Genomic DNA, 13,580 nt, shown 5'->3' with positions numbered 1-13,580 from the left:
TACAAGACGCTCAAACATTATATATCATTAGGAAACTACAAATTAAAACAATAATGAGATACCACTACAAACCTCTTAGAATGACTAAAATCCTAAACAATACCAATGCTGGGGAGAGTATGGAACAACAGGAACTCCCCTTCAATGCTGGTGGGAAAGCAAAATGGTACAGCCAGTTTGGAAGGCAGTCACCAGTTTCTTTCAAAGCTAAATACAGGTTTACCATACATCCAGCAACTGCAGCCCCTAATATTTACTCACGTGAATTGAAAATTTATGTCCTACACAAGAACCTGCACACAAATGTTCAAAAAGACTTCATAATTGCCAAAAACTGGAAGTAACCAAGGTGTCCATCAATTGAAAGAATATGTCTTTTTGGAGTCCAGGGGGTAAAATGTGCTGGTTTGAATCTATTATGCCCCATACAAAAGCCATGTTCTTTAATGCAAGCTTGTGGGGGCAGACTTATTAGTCTGTTGATTAGTGTGGAATCTTTGATTGGGTTATTTCTATGGAGGTGTGGACCCCGCCCATTCAGGGTGGATCTTGAATAGTTCACTGGACTAGTTAAGAGAGCTCAACAGCCAACACAGACACTGACACTTGGAGATGCAGAAAGAAGGACATCTGAAGGTGCTAAGCTAAGAGATGAAGCCCAGAGTTTGCCCTGGAGAAGCTGAGAGAGGAACCCCAGATGCTTAGAGAGAAATGTCCTGGAAGAAACAAGCAAAGATGTACAGGAGCTGAGAGGGAGGAGTGAAGACAGAAGCCCAGAGACATTTCAGAGAAAGCCATTTTGAAACACAACCCAGGAGCAAAGGACCAGCAGACACCAGCCGTGTGCCTTCCCAGCTGACAGAGGTGTTCCGGACACCACTGGCCGTTCTTCAATGAGGGTGTCCTCTTGTTGGTGCCTTAGTTTGGACACTTTTACAGCCTTAGAACTGTAAATCTGTAATCTAATAAATCCCCTTTATAAAAGCCAATCCATTTCTGGTATTTTGCATAACAGCAGCTCTAGCAAACTGGGACACCATAAGTCTGATAATTGACTGATATCCAGCATATACAAAGAAATCCTACAACTCAATGACAATAGTAAAACAGCCCAGTTACAAAATGTGCAAAAGATATGAAGACATTTTTCTGAACAGGAACTACAAATGGCTAAAAAACACATAACAAAAAATGTTCATCTTTACAAACTATTAGGGAAACGCAAATCAAAACCCCAATGAGATATCATCTCACACCAATAAGAATGGCTGCCATTAAACAAACAGGAAACTACAAATGCTGGAGAGGATGTGGAGAAATTTGAACTCTTATTCATTGCTGGTAGGAATGTATAATGGTACAGCTGCTGTGGAAAGCAGTTTACCAGTTCCTCAGAAAAGTAGATATTGAGTTACCCTACGATCTGACAATTTCACTTCTCAGTATGTATCCAGAATATCTGAAAGCAGTGAGACGAATAGACATTTACACACCAATGTTCACAGAGTCATTGTTCACAATTGCCAAGAGGTGGAAACAACCCAAGTGTCCTTCAACAAATGAGTGGATAAACAGAACGTGGTATACACATATGATGGAATACTGTGCAGCAGTAAGAAGGAATGAGACCCTGAAACATATGACAATATGGATGAACCATGAAGACATAATGCTGAGTGAAATAAGTCAGACACAAAAGGAGATAGATTGTATGTTATCACTAATACGAACTTCCTGAACAATGTAAAACCAGTGTCATTCTGTAGAATACAGGGGAATGAGAGAGAGTCAGAAGCTAGTGGAGGGTGAATGACTGCCTAACAAGTATAGACATGTTAATGAGGGTGAACTTAATGGTATAGGAATGGATAGAGGTGATGATAGTTTGCTAAAGGGATTACAAGCATCAGTGTGGCACTGAAGGCAAACATGATTGAAACGGTTTGTTTAAAGGTATGTACGCACAAGGGCTTGCATGATCTCCTTCTAAGGTATGACACTAGTACAAAGAGTTAACACAATGGTATATGGGAAAAACTACCTATTGAACATTATAGACTATATTTAATAGGAATACCTTACCAGTACCACACTAATACTAGGGATAAATAACTAGGGGCTAACAAGATAACTCTGAAAGTTATCATTTTTCTGTTTATATGTTAAATTTGACAATAAAAAATGAAAAAAAAAAATAATGTATCGATTTTGGCTAATCAATTGTAACAAATGTACCCCATTATTGCAAAATATTAATTAATAATAGGGGAAACCGAGGGACAGGTATATGGGAACGCTCTACTTTCCACATAATTTTTCTTTAAACCTAACACTGCTCTAAAAATAAAGTCTATTTAAAAACACACACATTTGGTATGATGAGATGAACACTCCTTTACATTGCTGGTGGAGTTTTAAGAACTTCATAGACTTTGAATCAGTAATACTATTTCTATCATCTAACAGACTGACAGAAATAATCAGAGTTGCACACAAAGATTCAGGTTTAAGGATGTAAATTATAGTGTTATTTGATTGTTAATAATGGTTATCTCCTCATATAGAATTATAGATGATTTCTTAATTTTCAGTGTTTTCAAATTTTCCTCAGATGAGCATGTACTATTTTTATAATTTTAAAAAGTTGTTTTTAATTACCTGGTTTCAAGCTTGAATTCTGAAAGTTTAGCTTGGAGTTCTTCCTTACTCATTCTATTGATACACCCATTCGTAATAGCGATCTCTTTGTAAACTGGGTCACTGAAGTCACCTGCACTGGAGTTAATAAACGTAGTTCCTTTTGATTCTTGGCCATCAAATCTACATTGTTGTTTTCTCTAAAAGCAAAAAGAAAAGAAAGAAAGAAGAAGAAGGATATAGTTTATAATTAGTACAAACATCTTAGATGTAAAGGTTTAAAACTACTGAGGCCTCTTCCTGCTACATGTTAGATGAAAAATGGTCATTGCAGAAAAAAGATGTGCTTCTCATACAACCTACCCTGCTCTATTCTATTCTGGGTCATGAGGTTCCTCAAAGGCAAAGAAGCTAAATAAAAAGAGCACTGGGTATTTGACTCAGAGCCACCTCAGCACAGATCCCCAGTTGACCATTTACTAGCACCATGACCTTATTACTTATTACTCTCTGATCTTGTTTTCTTATCTATAAAATAAAGCATAATAATAAGAGTCTCAAATGGTAGCTGGTAATGGTAATGGTAAACAGTATTTGGCAGGATTATTATACGGATCAAATGAGATTGCGTTGTCAAACCCACAGTGATTATTAAAAATGGTAGCTCTACTTACCATCACAGGCTATAGAACAGACTTTTTCACAAACAATATTATATTATAAAGTTTACCAAAGAACCATTTTTTAAACGAACTTTCAAACATTCACAATTTACATTTACAATTCAGGAACTTCTTGAATATTCTTTCTTTTAACCTGACTTCATTTTACAAAGTTAACAAAAATTGCTCAATGTAAAAACAAACAAATAAATAAATTACAGCTAAATACTTGAGAGCAGCAGAATGAAGGCGAAACAGAAATAAGAAAAGAAAACCTAGAGATAAGATTAGCACAGAGTCCTATCACACACACAGAAAAAATTTTTTTTAAAATCTATTTCTAAACTTCCTGGTATCCAAGGCAAAGAAGGAAACATACTTATTTTCAAAACTCACATTTTCTAAAAGTTACAAATATACCAGGTATTCAGAAGAACTATGGAATTACTATATTATAAACCTTTTCTCTTTTCTTAAATCAAAATCTGTGCTAAAGCATGACTCAATTCTCCACAGGTGGTCCCAAAACTAATGTTAAGTTTCAAAGATTCATTCGTAGTTTAATTATTTTCCCCATATAATGTTACAAACATTAGCTAAGTTCCCAGAATTTTCAAAAATACATTGATACTTACTATTCATCCATAATAAGTATTGTTAACTTAGTCATAATTTACCACAGTCCTTATGTGAACTTTAATTACACACTGAGGAATAACTATGGACAGGCCACAGTCCCTGACTTAGAACTCATCCTGGTGGTTCAGGGACTATTTCTCACTCAAAACACTCAATTTAATTCAACCCAATCACTTCGTCAATTCTTAACTAAAACAGGAACTACAAAATTTATACACAAGTAAGCCTCTTCTAAATATGCTATAAATCATGACTTTTATGAAGATCCCATACTGTTCTCTTTGCTTGTCATGCTCTTTCCCTTTCTTTTCATATATTTAAAGCCTCTGCTTCCTCTCTTAGGCCCAACTCGAGCTCTCTTCCTTCCGTGAAGTTCTCTCTGACATAGCCAAGGTCCCAGTTCCCAGTGATCAGTGTCTCCTCCCAAACTTCAGAGGTCTACACTAATGGTTTCCAAAGGATGCTCAATCAACCCACTAGGGAGCAGAAAAGAAATACTTAAAACCCTACATACATTTTTAATCTACAAAAACAAGCTATTAGTTTACTAAATTAATAATATACAGATTGACACTGGCTTCCTCCTCAGTCTCAATGTCCATCTATCACATGTCACATACAACACTGGTCATATAAGGAGGAAAGTGGGGACAGATTCCACAGTATGAAGAGGAATAGTCTCCTTCTCGGTACTATGACACTGCAATTTACATGTTCCCAATTAAGTGAGTGGATGTATGCATTGTATTATCTCAAATAGGAGAATCTTTAAATTATGAAAAGAGACCATGAAAATCTTTTATAACAGAGGTTTGCTGACTATCCTGTGGCAAAGTACTTACAACTGTTGTTGAACTTCAAGAAGAATTACATACTTTCTTTTCCAAAAGACAGATATTTCAAAATTGCTGTCCTTTTCTATGTTGAGAAGGGGATTGATAGCTCGATCCTTATAAGTTTGACTTTTTTTTTCTTTTAATGAACACAATCTGGAGTTTCAAGATGAAAGGATATTTTTATAATAAGCTAGAAAAGAACTGGTTATCAAAAGAATTGTTCTCTGCAGTGAGAACATCTGTTTTTAAAAAGATGTTTCCATTATTTTGTTGCCCCAAACTGTGCATTACCTATGAAAGAAAAAAAAAAAAAAAAAACCTCTTCATCTGCACCCTGAAAAAACTTAGAAGTCTTCCTATGAATTTTGAACCTCTTTGATAAAATAGAAAAATGCAACCCCTTCCATTAGTTTACATAAACAACTGACATTAGAGTTGATAAAATTTACTAGCCGAATTCCAACAAAAACTTCTGCTTGAGATTGAAAAAAAAAAAAAAAAAACTACATCATCATTTATTAAGAGCATGGAACAATCCCCTTTTTTCCATTGGGATCTACACATCTGCATGCATTTTTTTTTTGCAACTGTGACAGTCGCTAAAACCAAATATGGAACATACAGATCCAGGCCTTAAGTTGCTCTATATCAAAATTTCAATATCTTCAAATATAGTCAAATATATTCAGCCACACTTCTCATTAAAAATAAACCTTTAAAAATTATAAAACTCACCTATCTAATGATGTTATTGACAGTATCTCAGATTGAAGAGGGAGGGAGGATGGAAGAGTGGTTCTTTAGAAAGGGAAGACATGGAGGGCCTCTTTGAAAGTAACATCTTCGAAGAAGATGAATGAGAAGAAGAATAACTAGCAATGACCCAGATGAAGAGCATTCAGGGCAAAGGGAATAGACAAAAACCCCGAACAAGAAAGTTTTTCCACAGGTAAGAATACAAGGAAGCCAGGGGCACTGGGCACAAAAGAGAAAAACTGGAGGAGATGCAGTTAGCAATGGAGGCAGGAGCCAGATCCTCCAGAGCAACAAAAAGGAGGGCAGTAACCCAACCAGATAGACACGGGTTATTAAAAATCATTCTACCTGGTATACGGAGAATAGATTGTAGGTAGAAGGAGCAAGAGCAGGGAAGCTTCTCGCAAGTATGAGGTGCTCAAAATTTTGTTTATTATTAATAGCAAAAGACCAATATTGGTATTAGATCGTTTAAAATCCCCAGCGCTAGTCAACGACTATATTCATTAAGAATGATGAACAAACAAATTTTAAGGTCATTTTACAATTTTGCCATTACAACTAGGAACTACCAGTGTGACGTCAAAATCATTCAGAAAATCAGCCATACACTAAGTCTACTTGAGAAAGGAGTAACTGGACATAAAAATCAGAGACGAAGCTCCAACACCAACCAGTCATTCTGTTAAGGTCTGTGAGGAGGTGGGCTGTGTGCGCTCTTTTTTTGTAAATTAAAAAAATCATAAGTGACATACATAAGATATAGTGTGATCTTTAAAAATGTAAGCTACCAATTGGCGATAAGGAACTAGGCAGAATGACACTGAAAACAGTCAACACAGAATATGGAGAGCAGAATTCCCCCCTCACAACTTATCAAAACACGAATTCGTATCACTCCCGCCTTGCCCATTTACTCTCATCCGGAGGGAAATGCCCACCTCAGAAGGCGACAACGACAACCGCCCCGAGTAGAGGCTCCTGAAACTGGGGTCGAAAAGGCACGCAGGCTGCACTTCTGCCTGACACCTTAGAAAGAAAGGCTGCAAACCAGCATCAAGGGGCGCGCGAGGTGTCTGGAAGGGCAGGCTCCTCACCTCAGGATTCGGACGCGGAGGCTCCTCCCCACACTCCGGCCGCGGCGACTCTTGCTGTGCGAGAACCAAGGCCTTGCTGCCGGGCTGTTTTATCTGCTGATCTCCCATGCCGTTGTCACGTACAAAGATAGGCGTTGGAGCTAGACACTCGCTTACTTTCAATCAGCCCAGCCCGAAAACCTCGCCTCTCTTGGGTGAAAAACTACCGAGCTCTCGTTCCCGCGGCGGCGGCCACACAAACTGGAGCGAACACCTCCCACTTCCGGGAGCGCGTGGCGTCCACACGCTGCGCAGGCGCAGTGAGTCCGCGCGCGCGGAACGCGAGTACTTCAGCCCCGGAGCGCGAGGGAGGGAGGAAGCGGAGCGCGGTGTGCGCGGGAAGATGGGCTGACGAGTCATCGCGTTCCTTTGTAGCGCGGGTCTCCTGGCGCTGTGGAAGTTACACAAGGGTCGAGACTCTAGCCGCTAGAGGACACCACCTGAGTAAATCAACCCATGAACATTTCCTGAGAAGAAAAACGAGGAGTACCATAAAGAAGGCTGATTTTTAACCATAACAAATAGCATGTATAAAACAATTTACATTTTCCATAAGAAGTTTATGGACAAGAAGGGGACACAGACAATAGTTTAATAAACTATTTAAAAACTGAGCAAAATATATGAAACAGCTCTTTCCAGACATTGGACAACAGCCAGGTCAACTGTTATCCTTGAGAGAAGACAAACACGATGAGCCTAAGACCACCCCGGCTTTCTGCTGAGAGGCGATTTCCAGACTGCGGTGCAGGGAAGGGGAGCTCAGAGACGTAAGGTCATGGACTTGGAAAGACAAGCAATTGTATGAGACATTCCTGGAGGTCAAGTTGGTCAGAATTTGTGGGGCAGAGTTCTGGAGAGAAGGGAATAACATAGAGAAAGAACTTCACAAATCTGCATAGGAATATCCTTGAATCTTTAGCTGAATAAAAATCAGTGCATATGTCATGTGAATCTCCCCAGCCAAGGATGAACAATTTCCAGGAGTGGTAAGCTGTACCATACCCAGAGCTCACACAGGACCAGGAATCGTTCTGGTAGTTCTCACCTACAAGAGTGGAGGAGAGGCTTTAACACACCGAACATGCAGTATAGACCCCAGAAGTGCCACTCCTTAGTAGTAAGATAAACTAGACCTAGACTCTAGAGCCTAGAGGAAAAACCATTGTAGACCCACCCTTTAAAAGCTTAAAAACAAGCCCTGAAGGGATCAGACTACTCAACAAGTAACCTAATGGACTCCTAGAACAAAGTCTAATAATACTCTAAAAGACTACAACAAAATACAGGACTCAACAACCTTAAATTCAAAATGTAGGTATCCAAGTAAAAGTTAATAGACATGCCAAGGGGCATGTATCATACAGTCAAAAAAATGACGAAAATGATGGAATTAACAGATAAGGTCTTTAAACACGTGTAAGTGCCCTCAATATACTCAAGGACTTAAAGGAAAACATGACAGCAGAGAAACTGAGGAGATTTTTTTTTAAAAATGAACCAAATAGAATTTCTGGAGATGAAAAATATATAATCTCTGAAATAAAAATTACTCTGGATGTAAATGATAACCCCTTAGACACTGCTGAAAAAAAAGATTAATGAATTCAAAGACATAGCAATAGAAACAGTCCAAAATGACACACAGAGAAGAAAAACTACCAAAAACATCAACCAACCAAACAACAACAACAACAACAAAGCAGAACAGAACCTCAGTGATTTATGAGACAATATAAAGAGGACTTCCAATTTGGTGACAGCTATTTACCACAGATCCAAGAAGGTCAAAGAAGCCAAGGAGAATAAACATAAAGTAAACTAACCAGGGAACACGATGATCACATTGCTGAAAAACAGTGATAAAGAGAAAATCTTAAAAGTAACCGGAGAAAAAGGCACATAATACACAGAGGAACAATGATAAGAATTCCACAGATTTCTCTTTAGAAACTGTGCGAGCCAAAAGAAAATGAAATGGCAACTTTAAAGTGCCAAACAAAACAAAACAAACAAACAAACAAACAAAAACCTGTCAACCTAGAATTCTTTGCTCAGCAGGGTGCAACAGAGACTTTTGGAACCAAGCCCAGCAAATCTACATCTTGAAGTAGAGCCATCCCAGCTGACTTGAAGACCTTTGAGGAAGAAAATTAAATGCTTATTGTTGTAAGCCACTGAAGTGGTTTGTTATTTGGCATTATTATAATAGTAGTTAACTAATACATAATCACTTCAAGTCACATGGCAATGGGTGAGGACATAATTGCCTAATAAAGAAGGGGAAACAATGGAAATCTACCACAGATGTCCTACTTCTGATATCACCTGTTTCTTCTTAGGTGAATTGTATTTTTTCCCCTCATAAGTAGAGATTTATCTTTCTCTTTATAAACCAAAGTTTATGGAATCAGAAATTATAAAGATTTGTAAGACAAAAAACTATTGAGAAGATGGCAGACTGGTGAGCTGTATGTTTTAGTTACTCCTCCAGGAAAGTAGGTAAAAAGCCAGGAACTGCGTGGACTGGACACCACAGAGCAATCTGTCTTTGGGCATACTTCATACAACACTCATGAAAACGTGGAACTGCTGAGATCAGCGAAATCTGTAAGTTTTTGCGGCCAGGGGACCCGCGCCCCTCCCTGCCAGGCTCAGTCCCAGGGGAGGAGGGGCTGTCAGCTCCAGGAAGGAGAAGGGAGAATTGCAGTGGCTGCTCTTATCGGAAACTCATTCTACTGATTCAAACTCCAACCATAGATAGACTGAGACCAGACACCAGAGACTCTGAGAGCAGCCAGCCCAGCAGAGAGGAGACAGGCATAGAAAAAAAACTACACGAAAAACTCCAAAATAAAAGCAGAGGATTTTTGGAGTTCTGGTGAACACAGAAAGGGGAAGGGCGGAGATCAGGCCTTGAGGCGCATATGCAAATCCCGAAGCAAGGCTGATCTCTCTGCCCTGTGCACCTTTCCTTAATGGCCCTGGTTGCTTTGTCTATTAGCATTTCAATAACCCATTAGATCTCTGAGGAGGGCCGTTTTTTTTTTTTTTTTTTTTTTTTTTTTTAAATCCTTTTTGCTTTTTCTAAAACAATTACTCTAAGAAGCTCAATACAGAAAGCTTCAAAGAATTGAAATTTGGGCATGTCAAGTCAAGAGCAGAACTAAGAGAGCTCTGAGACAAAAGGCAATAATCCAGTGGCTGAGAAAATTCACTAAACAACACAACTTCCCAAGAAAAGGGGGGTGTCCGCTCACAGCCACCATCCTGGTGGACAGGAAACACTCCTGCCCATCGCCAGCCCCATAGCACAGAGCTGCCCCAGACAACCCAGTGTGACGGAAGTGCTTCAAATAACAGGCACACACCACAAAACTGGGCGTGGACATTAGCCTTCCCCGCAACCTCAGCTGAATGTCCCAGAGCTGGGAAGGGGGAGCAGTGTGAATTAACAGAGCCCCATTCAGCCATCATTTGAGCAGACTGGGAGCCTCCCAACACAGCCCAGCAGCCCAGAACTGCCCTGGGGGGACGGCACTCACCTGTGACATAGCACAGTCATCCCTCAACAGAGGACCCGGGGTGCACAGCCTGGAAGAGGGGCCCACTTGCAAGTCTCAGGAGCCATACGCCAATACCAAAGACTTGTGGGTCAGTGGCAGAGACAAACTGTGGCAGGACTGAACTGAAGGATTAGACTATTGCAGTAGCTTTAAAACTCTAGGATCATCAGGGAGATTTCATTGTTAGGGCCACCCCCCCTCCCCGACTGCCCAGAAACACGCCCCACATACAGGGCAGGCAACACCAACTACACACGCAAGCTTGGGACACCAATTGGGCCCCACAAGACTCACTCCCCCACTCACCAAAAAGGCTAAGCAGGGGAGATCTGGCTTGTGGAGAACAGGTGGCTCGTGGACGCCACCTGCTGGTTAGTTAGAGAAAGTGTACTCCACGAAGCTGTAGATCTGATAAATTAGAGATAAGGACTTCAACTGGTCTACAAACCCTAAAAGAACCCTATCAAGGTCAGCAAATGCCATGAGGCCAAAAACAACAGAAAATTATAAAGCATATGAAAAAAACAGACGATATGGATAACCCAAGCCCAAGCACCCAAATCAAAAGACCAGAAGAGACACACCTAGAGCAGCTACTCAAAGAACTAAAGATGAACAATGAGACCATAGTACGGGATATGAAGGAAATCAAGAAGACCCTAGAAGAGCATAAAGAAGACATTGCAAGACTAAATTAAAAAATGGATGATCTTATGGAAATTAAAGAAACTGTTGACCAAATTAAAAAGATTCTGGACACTCATAGTACAAGACTAGAGGAAGTTGAACAACGAATCAGTGACCTGGAAGATGACAGAATGGAAAATGAAAGCATAAAAGAAAGAATGGGGAAAAAAATTGAAAAACTCGAAATGGACCTCAGGGATATGATAGATAATATGAAACGTCCGAATATAAGACTCATTGGTGTCCCAGAAGGGGAAGAAAAGGGTAAAGGTCTAGGAAGAGTATTCAAAGAAATTGTTGGGGAAAACTTCCCAAATCTTCTAAACAACATAAATACACAAATCATAAATGCTCAGCGAACTCCAAATAGAATAAATCCAAAAAAACCCACTCCGAGACATATACTGATCACACTGTCAAACATAGAAGAGAAGGAGCAAGTTCTGAAAGCAGCAAGAGAAAAGCAATTCACCACATACAAAGGAAACAGCATAAGACTAAGTAGTGACTACTCAGCAGCCACCATGGAGGCGAGAAGGCAGTGGCACGATATATTTAAAATTCTGAGTGAGAGGAATTTCCAGCCAAGAATACTTTATCCAGCAAAGCTCTCCTTCAAATTTGAGGGAGAGCTTAAATTTTTCACAGACAAAGAAATGCTGAGAGAATTTGCTAACAAGAGACCTGCCCTACTGGAGATACTAAAGGGAGCCCTACAGACAGAGAAACAAAGACAGGACAGAGAGACTTGGAGAAAGGTTCAGTACTAAAGAGATTCGGTATGGGTACAATAAAGGATATTAATAGAGAGAGGGAAAAATATGGCAAACATAATCCAAAGGATAAGATGGCCGATTCAAGAAATGCCTTCACGGTTTTAACGTTGAATGTAAATGGATTAAACTCCCCAATTAAAAGATATAGATTCGCAGAATGGATCAAAAAAAATGAACCATCAATATGTTGCATACAAGAGACTCATCTTAGACACAGGGACACAAAGAAACTGAAAGTGAAAGGATGGAAAAAAATATTTCATGCAAGCTACAGCCAAAATAAAGCAGGTGTAGCAATATTAATCTCAGATAAAATAGACTTCAAATGCAGGGATGTTTTGAGAGACAAAGAAGGCCACTACATACTAATAAAAGGGGCAATTCAGCAAGAAGAAATAACAATCGTAAATGTCTATGCACCCAATCAAGGTGCCACAAAATACATGAGAGAAACATTGGCAAAACTAAAGGAAGCAATTGATGTTTCCACAATAATTGTGGGAGACTTCAACACATCACTCTCTCCTATAGATAGATCAACCAGACAGAAGACCAAGAAGGAAATTGAAAACCTAAACAATCTGATAAATGAATTAGATTTAACAGACATATACAGGACATTACATCCCAAATCACCAGGATACACATACTTTTCTAGTGCTCACGGAACTTTCTCCAGAATAGATCATATGCTGGGACATAAAACAAGCCTCAATAAATTTAAAAAGATTGAAATTATTCAAAGCACATTCTCTGACCACAATGGAATACAATTAGAAGTCAATAACCATCAGAGACTTAGAAAATTCACAAATACCTGGAGGTTAAACAACACACTCCTAAACAATCAGTGGGTTAAAGAAGAAATAGCAAGAGAAATTGCTAAATATATAGAGACGAATGAAAATGAGAACACAACATACCAAAACCTATGGGATGCAGCAAAAGCAGTGCTAAGGGGGAAATTTATAGCACTAAACGCATATATTAAAAAGGAAGAAAGAGCCAAAATCAAAGAACTAATGGATCAACTGAAGAAGCTAGAAAATGAACAGCAAACCAATCCTAAACCAAGTACAAGAAAAGAAATAACAAGGATTAAAGCAGAAATAAATGACATAGATAACAAAAAAAAAAATAGAAAGGATAAATATCACCAAAAGTTGGTTCTTTGAGAAGATCAACAAGATTGACAAGCCCCTAGCTAGACTGACAAAATCAAAAAGAGAGAAGACCCATATAAACAAAATAATGAATGAAAAAGGTGACATAACTGCAGATCCTGAAAAAATTAAAAAAATTATAAGAGGATATTATGAACAACTGTATGGCAATAAACTGGACAATGCAGAAGAAATGGACAATTTCCTGGAAACATATGAACAACCTAGACTGACCAGAGAAGAAATAGAAGACCTCAACCAACCCATCACAAGCAAAGAGATCCAATCAGTCATCAAAAATCTTCCCACAAATAAATGCCCAGGGCCAGATGGCTTCACAGGGGAATTCTACCAAACTTTCCAGAAAGAACTGACACCAATCTTACTCAAACTCTTTCAAAACATTGAAAAAAATGGAACACTACCTAACTCATTTTATGAAGCTAACATCAATCTAATACCAAAACCAGGCAAAGATGCTACAAAAAAGGAAAACTACCGGCCAATCTCCCTAATGAATATAGATGCAAAAATCCTCAACAAAATACTTGCAAATCGAATCCAAAGACACATTAAAAAAATCATACACCATGACCAAGTGGGGTTCATTCCAGGCATGCAAGGATGGTTCAACATCAGAAAAACAATCAATGTATTACAACACATTAAAAACTCGAAAGGGAAAAATCAATTGATCATCTCAATAGATGCTGAAAAAGCAT

General features: G+C 39.0%; 1 protein-coding gene across 2 annotated transcripts in view; it reads right to left on the bottom strand.

The window, feature by feature from the left end:
• Nucleotides 1-6,884, bottom strand: part of ERI1 (exoribonuclease 1) — a 50,220-nt gene extending 43,336 nt beyond the window's left edge. The window contains exons 1-2 of one of the 2 annotated variants that reach the window (XM_037831277.1): nt 6,628-6,884; nt 2,659-2,837 (exon numbers count right to left, since the gene is read on the bottom strand). In XM_037831277.1, coding sequence (XP_037687205.1) covers nt 2,659-2,837; nt 6,628-6,735 — 287 coding nt within the window. In that variant the 5' untranslated portion in view covers nt 6,736-6,884. Of the gene's footprint in view, nt 1-2,658; nt 2,838-4,780; nt 5,027-6,627 lie in introns of those variants that run through there. The other variant, XM_037831278.1, reaches the window with a different exon arrangement.
• Between the last annotated feature and the right edge of the window lie 6,696 nt (nt 6,885-13,580).

The sequence above is a fragment of the Choloepus didactylus genome, chromosome 3 (assembly GCF_015220235.1).
Source record: "Choloepus didactylus isolate mChoDid1 chromosome 3, mChoDid1.pri, whole genome shotgun sequence".
NCBI lineage: Eukaryota > Metazoa > Chordata > Mammalia > Pilosa > Megalonychidae > Choloepus > Choloepus didactylus.
Note: the sequence above shows the minus strand (reverse complement) of the source record. Positions and strands in the feature narration are given on the sequence as shown.